The following is an 18,887-nucleotide window of genomic DNA, read 5'->3' as shown; positions in this document are numbered from 1 at the left end:
AGAAACAAAAGCAGAACCTTTTTTCAAAGTAACATTATCTTTGGAGTCAAATTTTGAAGTCATGATACCTTTAAAATATATATGTTGGTTTAGCTTAGCAGTGCTCAGAATCAAATGTCTCTCTGCAGCCAAAAAATTAAAAGAAAACACAATAGTATACATAATCCAGAATCTCTATTTTCCATCTTTACATGGCTTATATTAATTTATTTCTTTCTGAAGGACCTTATTTTATAATCTTTAAATTACTCTTTTAACCTATGACTGTGTTTTTTTGAGGATGCTGTTCTTGGCCCCATATATGCATTACAAAATTCCTCTCTCTTTTTTTAAGCTTTTAAGTCTTATGTGGAAACTGGAGAGTCCCGCATTGCACTGCCAGAATGTAGAAGGAGATTTTCTCATCTATCTCAGTCTCACTGGACCAGTTTTCTCCCCACCCAGATATTGGGTCCTGCAGCCAATTAAGAAATAAGCACTCAGAGACTTAATATATATTCATGATTTTTTGGTCATTGACTTAGGCTTCTTACTCTATAGCTCTCTCTTATTTGTTAACCTATTTCTATTAATTTGTGTATCTCTATGTGGCTGTGGCTTGCCTGGGTGATTCCCTGGGATCTTTCTCCCTGACTGCTACATGGCATCTGTCTTTTGTCTTTCTTTCCCTGCCTCTTTGTTTGGAATTCCTGCCTAGCTAAATTTTGACTGTCCATTGGCCAAAACAATTTATTTATTTATCAACCAATAAGAGAAATATATATTCACTGCATACAGAAAGACATCCCCTATCATTAGTCTCTATTAATTCTGAATCAAGAATCATGAAGGAAAAAAAAGTTGTTTTCATGCAAAAATCTAAGTAATATGAGATATGTTGTTCTTTTTGATAACTAAAAACATTTAAATGGAAAGGGAGGTAAGGACCATGTCAGACACACATACATCAAATAAACACAGATGGTAAGAAAATCCATTGAAATAATTTTAAATGAAAGTATTAACGCTAAAATGGATTTCTCTAGGCAAACACAGGTAGTACTAATTAAAATCAATTATTTTGGTTTATAATTTGTAAATTCCTGCCACTTTTGTACATTATGTTAATTCAATATATCTCAAATATTCATTTGAATTTTTAAAATTTTCCAACATAAGCTAGAAAATACTTTTAAATATCTTCCTTAGTCTTTGATGAGATGAGCAAAAATATTCAGAATTGATATGCTGTTTTAATTTTAATTGCTAACCAATCATTGGTTTTAGTAGATGTTAGTGAATAAGAGAAGCCTCCCACATTCTGGAAATACTGGAAATTTTTTTTCTAAACACCATTTTTCCCATTTCCTTTGGTTATGAATTAGATTCTCTGGTATCCCAATGACTGGTGCCTTTGGCGGATTTTGTAGACAGCCAGACCCACAATACAGAGGACGACCACAATGGCCCCAACCACAGGAAGTACAACTGTGTAGTCAGACAAGCACTCATCCACTACAAGAGAAAACAAATACAATAGAGCAGGTAAGATTTGGTGATAATGGGGGGGGGCCTTGTGGCCAGGATGTAAAATAAATAGATGCATAAAAATATATATTTTTTCCTCTGGTATCTATTGTCATAATTCTAAATATAAAAAAATGAATCATGGAATTTCTTAATTGTTTGGGTATATACTTTCTGCTATAGCAGATAAGAATTTGTAGTAATAACAATATTTTCATAAACTAGTAAGAAATATTATAACCCTGTGTGATGATATAAATGAAATTGCCCCCCATAGGCTCATTAGGATTGGCACTATTAAGACATCTGTTCGTCAAACTTGGTCTGACTCCTTTGAGGTATGAATTATTTGTGCCCCACTTTACTTCTTTTTATTTACAATAAACCTCCTCTACCATACATAGAAGAAATCATGTACTCCTTTTTTTACTTCTCTTTTTCATCCAACTAAGAGAGAAATTGGTACCTTGTGGGAGTAGGTGTGGTCTTGTTAGAGGAAGTGTGTGCTAGGGGTGGGCTTTGGAACCTATAGATTTGGATGTAGAACTCTCAGCTACCTCTCTAGTACCCTGTCTTTCTGCATGCCACTATGCTTCCCATAATGACAATAATGGTCTAAAACTCTGATACATAAATCAGTCCTGCCTCCGACTATGCTCTCTTTTTTATCTACAATAAACCTCCTCTACCATACATAGAAGAAATCATGTACTCCTTTCTTATTTCTCTTTTTCATTCAACTAAGAGAAATTGGTACCACAAAGTGGACTACTGTGACAGACCTGGGCCACGTTGTTTTGGTAGAGGATTGTAGAAGTTTGGAACTTTGTGCTAGAAAAGCCATTGATGTTCAGAGCTTAATGGGATGCTCTGGGAACTTGAAAAGTAATCAGAAAGCAATACAGACAACAGAAGCCTGGCTTGTGAAGTTTCAGAGGAAAGCAAAGACTCTGCCAGAGACATTATGTGAAAATTTGAATTAAAAATCTGTGGTTCTGGTCAGTTGGAGATGAAAAATTAACTGATTAACAAAAAAACAGAACTACTAAAGTGAAAACTTTCCTTTCCTTGAATAATCTGTAGCAGTTTAAAAAATCATCTGTGATTAAAAAGAGATAAGCATCATTCAGTTCAAAACAATCTTTGGGGATTATTTACTAAGGATCAGCAAACAGAATCTGTGGTTCAAAAGGAGACAAGGCTGCTCCTTGTACTGGCAGCCAAACTGGAAACGTAAGAGTCTTCCAGGTGTAAAAATTTGTGGGAGTAACTAACCAATGTCTGATTTATTTAAGACCCATTCCATGATATGGAACCCATCCCTAACACTGCTCAGGTGCCAAGAGCCTGAAACTAGATAGATCGTATACCTAGGGGAAAACCAAATACTACTGTTCTGCTAAAGGAATGTGGAAATAAAATTACTCCTAGCAACATTTTGCTATATTCATAGATCAGTGTCTTGCTCACTCATCATCAGAGAAGCTTTTTCCTGCACTAGATAGGAACAAACACAGGGACTCAGAAGTAGGCAGTGTCTGCACACCAACCCAGTTACAAATGCTTCTATCTACAAGAGTGACCTGACTGCAAGATAGGCTAGATCAATGATAGCACAAAACTTGTGGGAATAACCAAATCCTATCTAATTTGAGTAAAGGCCCACTCCATGAGATAGAAGCCAATGATACTTGGGTGGCCAAGAACCTAAGACTAGATAGCCAAGGAATCTAAGAGAGAACCAAATACCACTATTCTGCCAAAATAACATAACAATAAAAAGACTCCTAATGGCAGTCTATACGCATAGATCCATGCCTTGCTTTGCCATCATCAGAGATGCTTCCTCCTGCTACAGATGGAAATGAATACAAAGACTCTCAGCCAGAGGGTGAGGGGCCTGGGAAAACCTTGCCCTGAAAGAGATGTCTCCAGCAAATCCCTCCCCTCAGGCCTCAGGGATGGAGAACACAAAGGAAACAAGGCCTTCTAAGCAGAACATGACAGATAAACATAGGAACTCACAGAGACTGAGACAGCAAACCCAGGGTCTGCATGGGTCTGCACCAGGTGGGGTCCTAGGGCTGAAAAATAGTGGGCATACTCCCATCCCTAAGCTAGAAGCTATCCCCAATCAATAGCCACTTGTAAATGAAAACTTAATTTTTTTCTACTGGTGTTATTATATTATCTCATATTGTATTATTATTCCTTAGATATCTATGATGTTTTTCCTAAGCAGAGACAGAAAGAGTGTTGATCTGGAAGGGAGGGAGGAAGAACTGTGAGGATTGGGGGAGAATAAACCATAATCAGAATATATTCTATGAAAAAAACTATTTCCAATAAAATAATTTTAATGAATCAGTTGTTGCCAACATATTGATCTTCACTCTTAGATCCCAGAACTGTGAGAACATAAATTTCTGCTGCTTAAGACATCCAGCCTGTAGCACTTTGCTATGATATGCCTAGCAAAGCAATAACACTAATACTTCATCATTTTGGAATCTATTCTTCTTTATATAATCTGGAAACTAGTTGTGGTCTGGAGTCATCCTGTTGTTTGATATGGCTCTCAGCTCACTTCCTTCAGTCCCTATGTTTCCTCTTTCTATTTTCCACCCCTGATTTGAAAAGGAAGACTATGAAGTGACTACTTTTATTTATTTCAGACAGAATGAGGCACCTACAGAATTTTTGTTCACTTGTTGAAAGTTTTTTAGAGGGACTGTGTATGTAGTAGATGGGAAGAGAGAGACAAAGCTAGGAGCCTATCTCAGCTGACCCTCTACTCTGCACTGGAGGAAGTAAGTAAAGCTGTGAAAAATGAACATATCCAACTATTGGTATACTAGCTCTTGCACCAAAACTCCTGCTCTTTATGGCTACCAGAATGTAAGTCCAAGTTAACATGGAGAATAGTTTGTGTTGGTGGGGATAGATAACACAAGTCTGTTAACTGACAGAACTCACTGGAGATAGTAGAAATGAAAATTACAATTTTACAAAATACCTCATTGTTCTATTCTTCATGTTAAACTCTGCCTATTGTTCTCATCCACCAAATAGATTAAACTTTAATGTGATTGTTCTTCAGGGTGGCTAGTGGCTTCGTGAATCAACACCTCCCACTCTGCTCTGTAGAGCTTTACAAGGGCCCTTGACATCGCAGACCTGGGAGCCTAAAGAAAAAGTGTCTGACAGAGGACAAAGGAGATCATATCTCTCCAAGCCAAGTGTGTGCTATTACCTGAATCACTTAGGAGAAACCCAGGCCCTCACACTCAGTGTTCTATCAACACCTTCTGTAAGAGGAAATGGCTGTTTCTGAGAACTCTAGATATGTAGGAGCTCTTCAGGCTCTCTTGAGTCTTTCAGATGCTTCCCTCAAGCCCTCAGGAATGAAGAAAGAGCTAAGACACTTCCATGAAGACCAAGTGCATTTCATAAATGAACAGTAACCGTGAAGTAGTTGCCAAATCAAATGACCTTATTGTTAAAAATAATGAGTGGAAATGTGGAAAATATAGAAAACTTTCCTTCTTTGATCCACCCCTCACCATCAGCACAGAGTTAATCTTGCTCTCTTTGAGTGCTCATGGCCTTTGCACTTATGTGTTTAAATTCCATTCATGTAATACTTTTCTACTTTTTAAGTGGCTGCTTCTGGTAAAAAAAAAAATGTAGTGTTTACAGAATGACACTTGACTTTCCACTTGAGCATCATTCAAAAATTTTTTGAACTACAAGATTTAGGAATGGACTTGAGCTAAAGCAGAGACCAAAAGAGAAATGTGTTGGTGATAAAAACAGTAGGGGGCTGTGAGAGCTTAGTGAGAAGGAGAAATAGGGAGAAGAGTGAAGGAACATTGGCCTCTTGCTCAGGGTCTCTCCGGCTGATGATGGATTTTTTTCTTTGATGATGTTTTCTTTTGTTTTACACATCTGCCTGTGAGCATATATTAGTAACCAGACATGAACAGGCTTTATCCACCAGACCTTTCCTGCTTCACAGAGACCTTTCACTAGTAGACAAGCAAGTGTGGGTCTTATTTTGAAACCACATGATTGTTAGAAGTTTTTCAGATTTTCATGGTGAATTGGATATTTCCTAGAAGTTAGATACCTAAAATCAGCTTTTGACAGCTTAGCCATTGTAACACCTACTAGCAGGAACACTATGACAATGGCACCAAGCAAAAGCAGAAACTCTAAGCCTCAGAGAAAACTTTCAAAAACACAGGATCCAACACAAACAACACCTGAGTTCTTTGTTTGACAAATGAGAAGAAGGTTCTTTTTTTTTTTTCTAGACACATCTTCAGTTGTAGCATGGAACCCAAAGTAAAATCAGATTCATATCAGAAGTTCACACAGAACCTCTCTATTCATGATGTACTTTACAATAGTTTTTTTAGTTCCTCCAAGAAACATATTTTAGTTTATGATCCTTCTGGTCAAATGTAGAAGTCTAGTAACACTATTTTCCAACGTGTACAAGTGGTTGTAATTTGAATAAGAATGTCTCCCATGGGCTCATGTATTTAAATGTTTAGTCACTAGTTCACTAGAGAGTGGCTTTATTGAGAAGAATTAAAAGGATTAGAAAATGAGGTTTTATTGGAGAAAATGTGGCCTTATTGGGGTTGGTGTGGCCTTGTTGGAGGAAATACATCACTGGGGGTGGGCTTGGAGGTCTCAAAAGCCCAGGCCAGACCCAGGTTCTCTCTTCTTCTCTCTCTGCTGCCTATGGATCAGGATGTAAAGCTCTCAGCTCCAGGGCCATGCATACCTGGGTGCCATCATGCTCCACATTACAGTGATAACGAATGAACCCTCTGAAATACTTACATGCCTTCTTTTATGAGGTGCTGTGGTCATGGTACCTCTTCACAACAAAAGAACAGTGACTAAGACAAGGGCTTTTCTACAAAGTGACCTGTCTTGCCTGGCCTTCATCTAAGGGCTAGTTTCCACCCTGGGAAGTAGCGGGCAAGCTAAGCTCTGTGTAGTGATTCAAATGCAAAAAAACATCAGCTGTGAACTAAACTGACTGTGAGGAAACATACAATGAAATGTCTTAGATTCCAGAAAAGGGACTCCCACACAACTTATTTCCTTCTTGATTGTAGAAAAAAGGGACATCTAAGTGATCCTGTTTCATGAAGAATCTATTATGACATCTTAAGAAAAAAATTTTTAAAACCTCTTACTAAAGATGTTTAAAGTGTCCTTTAACATGCTGTCCACAGTGCCCCCGATACTTCCTGGGGCGTGTGAGTGTGTGTGAGTGTGTGTGTGTGTGTGTGTGTGTGTGTGTGTGTGTGTGTGTGTGTGTGTTTAAATGAGTGAGACATTTATGTTTCATCCAGTTGCAGAGTCATTCTGCTGGAGTAAGGCAGTGGGCATGCATTAGTTATATACAAAACCATATATAAAACAATATATAACGTATGATTTTCACATGTAAGTGTGAGGGGAGCACAGGCCTTAGAGCTTCACAGGGTTATTCTATTACAGGAAGTCATGTGCCCTGGTCCCTTAACAGCTACAGAATAAACACACATTGGAACTGCCCCCCTGGGGTTCTGGAGGCTGTTTGTGACTTAAGGATGATTGACTTACCATTTCCAAAGCAGTCTCCTTCGAAATCAAAGGCTTGGAGACGGATGTTCGTTGTCTTCATCTGAAGCTGAGCTGACAGCTGGATTCTCTGCTCACTCACACACTTGAAGGAATGCCCAACAACTGTCTCAAACATCACCATACGGTGCGTCATTCCCTGATAAGTCCTTTCTGAGGAGAAAAAGTGACATGTGATGTGCAAGAATCCTGACAGTATCGACTCCAGGTGCTACCAGCCTGCCAGTGCACCCCAGGTGCCTTCCTTCAGGTGGTGTGCCCTTGGAGTTCTGCCATCTTTTCTTCATGAAAAAATTACTCTAGGTGTGCAGACTTTTTCTGTGGCTCTGTTTGGAATTAATGAGGAATGTTTCACATAGTTTCCCTCGTGAGAACATTGACCTGAGTGCTTTTCCTCTAGATTCTTTTGCATCATTAGAGACAGTTATCAATCCCAGGGGCAAGAGCAAGTTTCCTAAAACTTTAGAAAGAGAAGTAAGATTGTTCGAATACTTAGAGTGCATGACAATGAGCCAGAACAAAGACAGACAAATCCACAAATGGTGCATCTGTATGTTCTGAGACTGGATCAGTACAGCAGGAGGAAGAACTCACCAGGAGGGAAGTTGCATCTTCCTTGGAAATGTATCCTACTCCTTCTGTTTGCTGTCCAGGAGAGTGACCTGCTCATTATCTCAGGTATACCCTTTTCAAGAAGGTGATCTTTAAGGCAGGTGAGCTTAGACATAGGAAAAATTTCATTTGCTCCAAATTGACACTCACCAAACACTCTTCCAAACATACTTTGTCTTCGTGAAGGACAAAAAAAAAAATCATGGGCCAGAGTACCAAAGTGTCTTGTCTGTCTGTCAGTTACAGTACAGAATAATCTCACAAAAATTAACAAGTTGGAAAAAGAAAATAAAATTAACAAGTTGACCTGAGATGATGTACTAAATTATCTGTTTACTGCATCATGTGATACATATCTGTAGCTTTCTTTATGTGTTATCTGCCTATCTATGTATCATCTGTCTGTCTATCCAGGTATCCTATGGCTGTCATCCACATTAACATCAAGCCTGTGGTCGGTACTAGTAATGATGAATTGCTGTTATAAATACTAGTTCCAACACCACACTGCCATGAAAACCATCATTACTGTGTCTACTGTTCCTCCTGCTAATAGTGCTGAGCCCTTGATCATATGAACCTAGAACTGGTTTCCCCATCTTTTAGCCTCTAAGTTAATTTGCAGTCTGGTGTTCCTTTCCCACATTTCTTGAGAGTTAACAACACTACAACTGGCTAAAATATGGTCCATCCCCAGTGATAGCATTAAGCAATTTCTATTAGCACTCATAATCTTATTCTCTAACCTCGATAAGTTGGTGCATATGAAAATTAGTTGTCAGTTGTGACTTTTTTTTTTACATTTAACCAGCATCACTGACAAAAAAAATCCTCTTGAATAACATCAATAAAATATAGCAAATATTTTAAACAGACTTTACCCCCACAGTTTCATTTCTTGGCAAATTTCATTCGTAAGAGATAATTAATTAGTAATGTTTAAGCCAATCAAATGATAACACTTTGAAAGGAAGGAAATAGAAAATTCCCAAGGCAGTAACTGACGCAGTAGAGGGGCTCAATATAAATGTGTTATCTAAGGCTAGACTTTCTGGAGAAATATCCGAGGCCCTCTGTAGACTAGTTAGATTTATTTAGGAGCATTATCTCTCTAAACATCAATATTCGTAATTTTTTTAAACATGCCCCACTATGGGTAATTTTCCATAAGGGAACCAAAGTGAACTGTCCTAAATGCAAATTTGAAACACCATTATCTTAAACCAAATCTCCCTGTGGTATATTTATATATTTTGGAAGAAAATCTCAAGTCTTTAGCTTACCTGTCCAGAGACCATACATGCCCTAGACTGGCCTTTCCTGGGGCCTCATCTGCTGTGTGTTCACTCTCTAGGGCTGTTCCTTAGCGTCTGTGGTGGTTTGATTGAGGATGTCCCCCATAGGCTCAGATATTTGGATATTTTGTCTTCAGATGGTAGCACTGCTTGTGGGTGTGGCCTTGTTGGAGGACGTGTATCACTCTGGTTGGGCTTTGAGTTTTCCAAACTTCATGTTATGCTATTCCCACTGTGCATTCTCTCTCTCTCTCTCTCTCTCTCTCTCTCTCTCTCTCTCTCTCTCTCTCTCTCTCTCTCTCTCTCTCTCTCATTTTTGCTCCATGCCCCAGTCGCCATGCCTGCCTGCTGCCACACTTCTCTGTCATGATGATGAACTCTTATGTCTTTGGAACAATGAGCCGAATAAGCCGTCCTTCTATAAGTTACCTGAGCCATATAGCAGCAATAGAAAAGTAGCGAATACAGCTACTTCAGCAACCTCACTTCTTAAGACCCATGCATCTTTCATTACTGCCATCTGGAAAAGTTGCCTCAAACTAGATATTCACAAATGGAGATACTGTGATCAAACCTCGCATTTTTAAAGCAGTCTTTCTCCTGCTTCCCAAAGGGCACACGAAACAGCTCTCCATCCTCTGACATTCTGGGTTGGGTTTGCTCGTAGAGCTCATTGCCACTTAAGAATGCCGTTTAACATAGCTATGTATGGTGTTTTTCCCTTCTGGAATGCAAGCTCCACTCTGACAGAATCTTATCAGTTTGGATAATTATGGCTCCTCAGTTTCAACACAGACAAAGCTTGGTACCTATCATATCATATTTTTTAGAATAATAAACAGTTCAGAGTGCAGAATAAATTGCATTCCAACAACCAACAATAAATTAGTTAAAGGGTCCTGAACTCGCAATTTCTAAAGGTAATGATTGCTGATATAATCTAGAACACCATCCTCCATGGTCAGATAGACTGAATTACACCTGGGTTATGAGTTCCCCCAGAGTTTTATTATAGACTACTTGCTTGTTGTTTAAAACAAAAATCAAAGAGTATCAGAATCAATGATAAGAAAATGAGCAGCCCAGAAAACAGCGATATGACAGCTCTTCTCTTACTAACCTGTATTTGAGACAGTCAAATAGGCTCCCACTTTACTGACATAGTATGAGTTTTCTTCCTGTAAAACAGCAATGTATTAATTAGCCTTTGGGTAATCTCTATTTTTATATTTATAATCTTGGCTATTAAGTTCTATATATGAGGACTGGACTATGGTGTATGTTTGTGCTAGTCATAATTATATTTGAAAAATTCAACAAAAGTAAGCATATCACACAATAAATAAAAAAATAATGAATGAATGGCTCCTGGATCCACATTTCTCTATTTCTTACTTGTTGCTAGAGCCTGAAACTAAAGTTCCACCAGAAGAATTTGAATTCTGCCAAGTTTCCAAAATGCAATTACATCTGAAAGGCAGAGAGGAATGGTTAATATGGGTGGGTGGTATTAACTTAGATACCCATCCTCAAGAATACATTGGGGGGAATTTGACAGTTTCATCAACCCTCTGGAGAAAATTAAATAAGCAAAACTGTACATGCATTTTTCTTGGCAAAATCTAGAGAGATAAATAGAGATCTAGAGAGATAAATAGATTCATGTTTTCAGATTGGTTAAGTGGGCCACCAAAAATGGGAAGACTCCATTTTTCCTGAAGTCCACATTTTACCCCTATATTTTATGTACAAGTTTTTATTACGGAAATAAAAAGGAACTATACAATAGGCCTACAGCAGCTTGAAAGACTAGAGGCACAGAATGCTCAAGAGAATTTAATTTTGGGTATGAAGGAGTCAATTTAAAAGGAAATTTGTGTATCTATTTGGTGATGAGAATTGAATCCAGGGTCTCATGCATAATAAGAATATACTCTATCACTGAGCTATATCCTTGGCCCCTTTCTAGCTTTCCAAGTTAGTGATTTATATTGTTATCACCAGAAGGGTGTAAAAATAAAGATGTTGTAACCAAAATCAGAATATAAAATCAAATTACTTTCAAAAGTTTCACATGTAATCAAAAAAGAAATTTATTAATTATGATCACATTATAGTCCATACCCCTGTTATTCATACATGAAATGATGATTCATTGCACAGTACAACCTACTTTAGCAAGACCGCCGAGAAGATTGAGGAATTCTAGATCCTGCAATTCACTGACTGGCCTACCGTGATGCCTTCTAAGTTTGTACCAGACACTGTAGCAGACATTCCATGCCTTGTCCTAGTTAATCCACACAACTATGAGGAGACAAATGAAGACTGAGTGTTACTCGAGGCCATAGCCCTAAGATGGACAGGGTAAGAAATTGCCACCCACTGCTAAGCCCAACCTACAAGGCTGAGCTCATCCCAACAGCTCATATTATAAAATGAAGTCTTAGTCAATCCAGAATCACAACTAAGAGCCAATTAAGAGCTTTAGTTTGTTCTTAACAACTATGTTGCAAGCTAAATAATTTCCATGCACACATAAATACTGTGTTAAATAGTTCACATGTATACTTCTCATCCTGCCAAAAGTCAGAGTAACTTGTCTCATAATCTCCACTTTACAAATTAAGAAACATCCCCAAGAAGCTTGAGCACATACAACTAATACTGGCTACTTTCAGCTCCACAGTGAGTTAAGTTCCTTTCTGGACAGTGGGATGACCAGGTTTATCTGTTTGCCTTATCCCCAGATAACTGCCCAATGTAGGTAGCTGTTGAATAGTCACCACTTTCTCTACAATGCATATGCTTTCATAAAAACAATCCCTTTTCTCATGTTTAAGTAATAAAATAGAAGTTAAACAGATTAAGGTTGCTCACTTGCTGCCATAAAACAGATGAGTAATAGAGTCAAATTTACAGCTGACTATGACCTCAATGCCCAAGCTTTTCTCATTCTTCAGGGTTGTCTCTACCTCCTGTCAAGAAAACTCAGAGCCTTTGTAGTCTGTGAGTTTTGCCTTCAGGGATTGGAAAGAACCCATTCTGGTATTTGGTGTTGGTTTTAGAATAACCGCACTTTTCTGACGTCCACTGGGAATTTCCCACAATTCTTTTCATCCCTTCTACTACCTCCTTGAGCAATCTGCAAAGGGCACTGGTGACTAGACCCCCACAAAGCTAAGGCTCTCCTGAGAGACACTGAAGCCCTTCTTGGACTGGCCAGAGGAAGCCAAGGGGGACAAAGGTAAACATGATGTCAACACTTCCTTTCCCTCCCAAGCTCCTTACTCTTATCTGAACCCATCTCAAGAGGTCCTTAGGTATTTTTGCCACAGGCCCTAGCTTGAAATTTATCACAGAAGTACTGACACTAGATTGAGGAGAGGCCAAGCTATGCTAGAGCCAGTGTGATGAAATCCATGCCTTACCTTGATGAATGTGATATTCACTGATCCACCTTGGAAATCCAAGAAGAGGTTGGATTTTTGGGAGCCACATTTTCCGGATGCATGGGTTAGGCTGGGGTCAATGTTGAAGTGTCTCTGAGTTGCAAAATCCTAAACCAAATAAGATAGACCCACTCAGTAAGAGAACAGAGGACACTCAAGCCAGAAACCCCAAAGTACAAATCATGAAATGAGTAATAAATAAATGGATGTTTATTTGAAAACCACAAACTTCCCTAGTGGATGGCACCCTCTTACTTACAAGCACATGTTTAAAAGATTTTTTTATAAGGAATTCCCCCATGATAGGGACTTCTTAATGGGTAACTCAGGATGCAAACTTCATGGAATCTATTTTTGTTCAGTTCAACTTATTGAAAGGTGATAGAGGGAGGGGTTTGTATTCTAAAGTACTTCTGCCTCAAATACAGATTTGTGGGGGGTGGATTAAAAACTAAAAAGAAATAATTTATGATGGCTCCTTCGTGAGTAAAATGTTTTGTATAACCCTTTCCCTAATGTTCTTGTTAACTTGGATTTCTATATTAATATCACAGTGGGCTGGAGTCATGGGAACATCAGATTCCAATGTCTCATGTCAGAAGGGAACTGAGGCTGGTAAGTCATGCAGAAGGACAAGGCCAGGCTGTGGTTGTCACTCATCATCCATAATATTGCCAATGCTGGCTCCAAGTGAGAAGTATATATACTGAAGTTTTCTTTGCCTTCTCTATTTTAACTTTTCTTCTGGAACACATTCCTTTATTATAGAGAACACTGGAAAAGAGCCCCCAGCTAGCTACCTATCTCACCTAAAGATAGGATGCAGAGAACTGCTGTTTTCTGCCTCATGAGCTGAGATTAAAGGTGTGTGCCACCACCACCCAGCAAGAACTTCTCATTCTTAGCAAAACAACTCCAATCAGACTTTGAAGATAGCATTATCATCCTATGACCCCCAACTTACCAAATCCTTTTCTTGAACAATCAGCTCTAGCCCCATCTCTGCTTTTATACAAAGCCTGCTTCCATTTAGGACTTCATACGTTCCTGTCTTGGCTGGTGATGACTGGGTTGCAAGTGTGGGCCCAGGAACTATGGGGGCAGGTGAGGTTGCAAAGCTGACATTGTGTGTAGGTACTGATGCTCCTGGGACATTGGTGGGTAGAGTTGACTTCTGATTGGTTGTGCTTTTGTGTGATGCTGTGAAAAATGTTTGGTGGAGGGTAGTCTGACCACCAAGTTGGGTAGTTCTCGAAGTTATATGGTCGACAGTGGATAGACTAGCTCCAGTTGTATGAATTGGTAAATGTGCAACTGAACTAGGGCCAATGGTACCTTCAGTAGATAAAGTAGTCACATGTGAGCTATTAGGTGTAACAATGGTATAGTTAGCTGGGCTGCTGGGTAGAAGGCTTTTTGTAGTTACTGGGATTATTGTTTTGGTTGTCGTATGAGCTGCATTTTCAGAGGTGTTGTCTTCAGCAGACATTTGAATGTCACCATCCCTTGGTCTTGCTGCTAAAGTTTCATGATGTGTTTGGTTAGTTAGCTGTAAGAGAGGTTTTGCTGTGGTCTGTCCTGTAACTGTTGAGGTATATTGAAGATAGTCTCTGCTTTTTGGAAATTCTTTTTCTCTCATTTGACGGCCATGTAAAATCACTACAAATTAAGAAAGCAAAAATGTTACAAGCAGTGACCAAATATTTAAAAGGTCCTTCCTCCATTCCCACTTTAATGTGCTCACAAGTAAACCAGTGTACACAGCTTCATGTTTGGGGAAACCTTTCAAAAGTTGCAACAATGGAATGAAGGCCACCAAAGAGTCTAGTACCAGGCCATCACTGCAATGTTTTCTTTTGCACATGTGTTCTTTGCATGTTTATGACCATATGCCAGACATTCTGCATGTAACCCCTTCATCTGCATAAGTTTTGGTACCAATGCACACCAAAGTGACCATGTTCAACTGTGAAATCAAAAAGTAGTCATACAATGACCTAGAGTGAACAGTGGCTGTGATTATTTTATAGACTGAGGCAGCATTAGAGATTTTTAGGGTTTAATATTTTTCAAGGAATCAAGTAATTCCAAGTTGAAATAAGTCTCACAAGCTATTTAGTTTAAAGCATAATCTGGTGGATAAATTGTCCCTAATTGATATATATTCATGCAATCTATGTTTAATTGCTCCTAATAATGAGAGATTATTTTCTCTCAAGATAGTCCCTTCTATATTATTTTTTTCTAAATATAGACAAACTTCTATTATTTTCTTAATCTTTTGAGCAACAGTATTAACTAAGAAAAAAGCCAAGGGATAATTGCTCTGGTCCTTCATGTTTTGATTTAAGTACTAGCTCTTTAGAGTGTCTTCCCTTTTCCTCCTTATATAATATGGCCCCATCACCATGGTTCTCCATCTCAGGGATATATTCATTGTTTTGGCTTCACTTATCACATCTTGTACTCACATATTGGGAAAGTACCAAAATATTTAATGATCACATTGCCAGTAGGGATGAGTAGAATTCCATCCTTGAAGAAATGTTTACTTGCTGAGTTATTTGTTGGCTATGCATCTTATTCACTAGATTAAAAGTCTAAAGTTGAGATTTTGTGCATAGTTTTCACAAGTGCCTGTGCATAGAAAGTGTTCAGTAACTATGAGTTGGACGAGTGAGTTGAGGAGGAAAATAGATTCTAAAGTTATTATAAAGCTCAAACAAGTTGGTGTCTGTGAAAACCTTCAGGACCATTGGGTATATAGTGTCTGCTGTTGTCACAAAGTTTCTCCAAGGATATCCTTTAAGGAGTTTAAGACTTCTGCCTCTCTTTTATCGGGATTTTATCCATGCCTCTTTTTAAGCACATATAAGCCCAGAAAAGTAGACAAATTCTTTTTTAATTAATTTTATTAAAATTTAAAACAATCTTATTTTACATATCAATCCCAGTTCTCTCTCCCACCTGTCCTCCCATTCCCCTCACTAAATTCCACCCCCCATCCACTCCTCAGGGAGGGTGAGGCTTCCCATGGGTGATCAACAAAGTAAAATAATATATTTATTTTTATTTTATGTACACTGGTGTTTTGCCTACATGTATGTCTGTGTGAGGGTGTCATATTTTGGAGTTACAGTTGTGAGCTGCCATGTGGGTGCTGGGAATTGAACCTGGGTCCTCTGGGTGAGCAGCCAGTGCTCTTAACCACTGAGCAATCTCTCCAGCACTAGACAAATTCTTAAATTGGCCCTTGGAAACTCTTTGATGAGGTGTTCTGGGAAACCACTCTGTCCCTTCAAACTTCTTTGTTTATATTGCAGTTACTCAGATACTTACCGGAACTATAGCTGCTGATTCTGGGCTGAGACTTGAGAAAAGAACATGTTTTTACTCTGGTATTTATGAAATCTGCAGGTTCATAACAGTCACTATAGTCTATAAGTATCTCTAGGTTCTGTCTTCTATTCAATACATTCTAAGTGGTTAATTTTTCTGTATTAATAGGTAATGACAAAACCCTTAGTGCTCATGCTACTGAGAATCAAATTCAAGGTTTTGTATTTGGTAGGCAAGCATTATACTACTGATCTGTATTCCTTAACCTTAAAGCATCACAACTGGACACTTACTACATGGTGGCTTGAAGCCAAAAGTGCTTCTTCCTCATCCTACCATAGAGACACTGCTCTATTTATAATAGCCAGAAATTGGAAACATCCTATATGTCCCTTAAATTGAAGAATGAATAAAGAAAACATTTACACAAGGGAGTATTACTCAGCATTCTTAAATGAAATTCACAGGTAAATGGACGCAACTAGAAAAAAAAATTATCCTGAGTGATGTATCCCAGACCCAGAAAGACAAATGTGGTTATGTATTCTTATATGTGGATATTGGCTGTTAAGTTGAGGATAACCAAGCTACCCTCCAGAATCCAGACTCTTCTTCCTCAGCAATGAAATCTTGACTGTAAGCTGAACCTGTATTTTTTAGAGTAAAGAATCCTTCATCCTACTTCCACTTCTAGCTGGGTAAAAGTATGTTCATAGGCAGAAATTTTTACTTTTTATATTTGCTTAAAATGATAAATTGTGGGCTTCTTCCCATGGTGCTAGAGAGTGGATCCAATGCCAAGCCAACTATTGCACTACAGCCTCAAACCAAGTCATTTCTTTTCCGTACTTCTGAGAACAGGAAGTTATAATCCTGAGAGAATGGCACAAATAAAACCTACTTGGATTAAGGCAGCTGCCATGACCCTTCACATGGCTTCCATAACATTCATCTAAGACCTCTGTGTTCTCCACTCGAGCATTGTAGGACTGCATATAGACTGAGTTAGTGGTCTCACAAGCTACATTCAGTGGTTCTAGAAGGAACTGGAAATTAGCTGGTATACTTGCTAGCAGAACAGAACAACAACCCAATGGAACTCGATATCTTGTGTATAAAATACTCAAGTGAGAGTAGGAATTTCAGACAGACAGTAATTATTCTAAGCTTGGCCTTCCAGGCAACCTTTCTGAGTTGATTGTGCAACAGCAGTATTTTAATAACCCTTTTGATGCCTCAATTTACACCTTTGTGAAATGGTGACAGCTTATGTATCTACAATTGTCACTGTTTACATAAAATAAACAGCACTTCAGAAAAACAAAGAAGGCAGTATGTGACTGGACAACAGCTCCAATTCTAAGCCCTGGCTCAGCTCTCCTAGATTAAGGTGATTTTTATAAACTCACATTGATATATGGTATCCAGACTAATGTGGGTGCCAGAAACCTTCTGGGGCTGATACCCATTCTAACTCACAGAAATTCCATCCAAATCATGAAGGTCCTTGGAGAAAATAGAGGGTGGTCCCCAGCTATGAAAGATAACAGGATTTAAATGTCCCCACACTGAATACCTGGAGTAACAGAAGCCATATCGACAGCCCTTCCTGCCTCACCTTAGGTTCAGGGCACAAGTGAGCATTTAGATATAAAATAAAGCATGACTACCACAGAAGATGGGCTATGTCACTTACCAGCAAGAGACAGGAAGAGCACAGCCGCTGCAGAGAGCTGCCCAGGCATGACAGGTGAGATTGGTCTACTGCTGTTGTGTGCTTGGCTGGGCACAAGTGGGCCTTATGGGCTGCAGGAATGGAGTCCGTTTCAGAGCAGAGTCACGAACATCAGGAACAGCAAACTCTTTGCCTTTCATCCACTTATGGCAAAGAAGCTGATCTCACATGATGAGAAGTGGCTAATAGAGCTAAGCATTGTGTTGCACCATGAGGGAAACCACAGGCAGCTCACGGTGGCAAAGTAAACACTTGCCCCTTCCTGTGGGAAGTAAAGGTGTGGGTGGGGACTGGCTAGGAAGAAGGGCAACAGAAATCATTTCTTGAAAAAAGGTGGCAGATCTGTGGCAGCTCCTTCCCTTATAACTCGGGTCACCTCTTTATGAAATAGCTTGAGGCCATTTCTGTAAACCCTTGTAAGCCAGACCTTCGGGTCCAGGGCTAAGCAGTAGTTGTGTAACACTGACTCTGAGTATGAGACATGTCAGTGTGATGTTCATAGCTGCCTCACTTGGAGTCTTGTGGGAACTAGGGAGATAGGGAGTTGAATCCGGCTCTGGCCATTCATCAGATGACTTTTTACTGGTGACTTTTTTTGTTGTGGGTATATTAATGTAAAAATATAGACAAACGCATCTGTGTTTTCTCATGATGTTAGAATCTATTAGATAACAACAGACGGTAGCTCTTTGCCAAATACTCCAGCTTTGCTTGGCAGAAGGGAATATGGGTTCTATTATTCCAGTCTTAATTATTAACATTTCTGGCTGTGGACCTTCTGAACCTTTGGAGGAATTTTGTTCTCGGGACACCTGAAGAAATCCTGGGTTCATGGTTAGGTTAAATATCTGTGATGGCTCCATGGTGATGGGTAGAAGTCTCAAAAGTTAGATCCAAACAAAAATGTATAACCCTGGAAAAGACCAAAGTCCTAAACTGCATGTAAATTTTAGGGATGTAAAAAGAGTCCCTATTGGTAAGACAGGGACCCAACTGAGACACAGGGAAGAAGATGGAGACATTTGGGTGGCTGTGAGTGCCATGGGTATGGAAGAGAAGTTGAGCACAGCTACAGAAAGGACAGGATCAAATCCAGAGGAAGAATTGAGGAGATGGATAGAGAGTGCAGCCAGATGAGTGAACAAGCAGAGGACACACAGAGGTTGAGAAAGCCATATCAACAATGGGGACTGAGATAAACTGAAGCCCTAGGACATTTGGGAGTTCTCTGCTCACCGATCCTTCATACACGCAGCAGATTATCAGAGAGCAGGTGAGCACAACAGCACCTTTGCAGTGCTA

General features: G+C 39.1%; 1 protein-coding gene across 1 annotated transcript; it reads right to left on the bottom strand.

The window, feature by feature from the left end:
- Positions 1-1,360: 1,360 nt before the first annotated feature.
- Positions 1,361-17,595, bottom strand: Lamp3 (lysosomal associated membrane protein 3). The gene is made up of 6 exons (XM_027413092.2): positions 17,547-17,595; positions 13,476-14,170; positions 12,491-12,619; positions 10,180-10,237; positions 7,135-7,305; positions 1,361-1,494 (listed from the first exon to the last, which is right to left on the bottom strand). The coding sequence occupies exons 1-6, from the start codon at positions 17,593-17,595 to the stop codon at positions 1,361-1,363; spliced, it is 1,236 nt and encodes a 411-aa protein (XP_027268893.1).
- Positions 17,596-18,887: the final 1,292 nt, after the last annotated feature.

Source organism: Cricetulus griseus, chromosome 4 (genome assembly GCF_003668045.3).
Source record: "Cricetulus griseus strain 17A/GY chromosome 4, alternate assembly CriGri-PICRH-1.0, whole genome shotgun sequence".
Taxonomy (NCBI): domain Eukaryota; kingdom Metazoa; phylum Chordata; class Mammalia; order Rodentia; family Cricetidae; genus Cricetulus; species Cricetulus griseus.
Note: the sequence above shows the minus strand (reverse complement) of the source record. Positions and strands in the feature narration are given on the sequence as shown.

Excerpts from the sequence above, each read along its gene's own strand:
- Lamp3 (XM_027413092.2), bottom strand. The coding sequence starts at position 17,595 with ATGCCTGGGCAGCTCTCTGCAGCGGCTGTGCTCTTCCTGTCTCTTGCT. Across the intron at positions 10,238-12,490 it reads TGAATATCACATTCATCAAG|GAAGAAAACTCATACTATGT; the intron begins GTAAGGCATGGA and ends GCTGTTTTACAG. Across the intron at positions 7,306-10,179 it reads TTTGACTGTCTCAAATACAG|AAAGGACTTATCAGGGAATG; the intron begins GTTAGTAAGAGA and ends TTTTCTCCTCAG.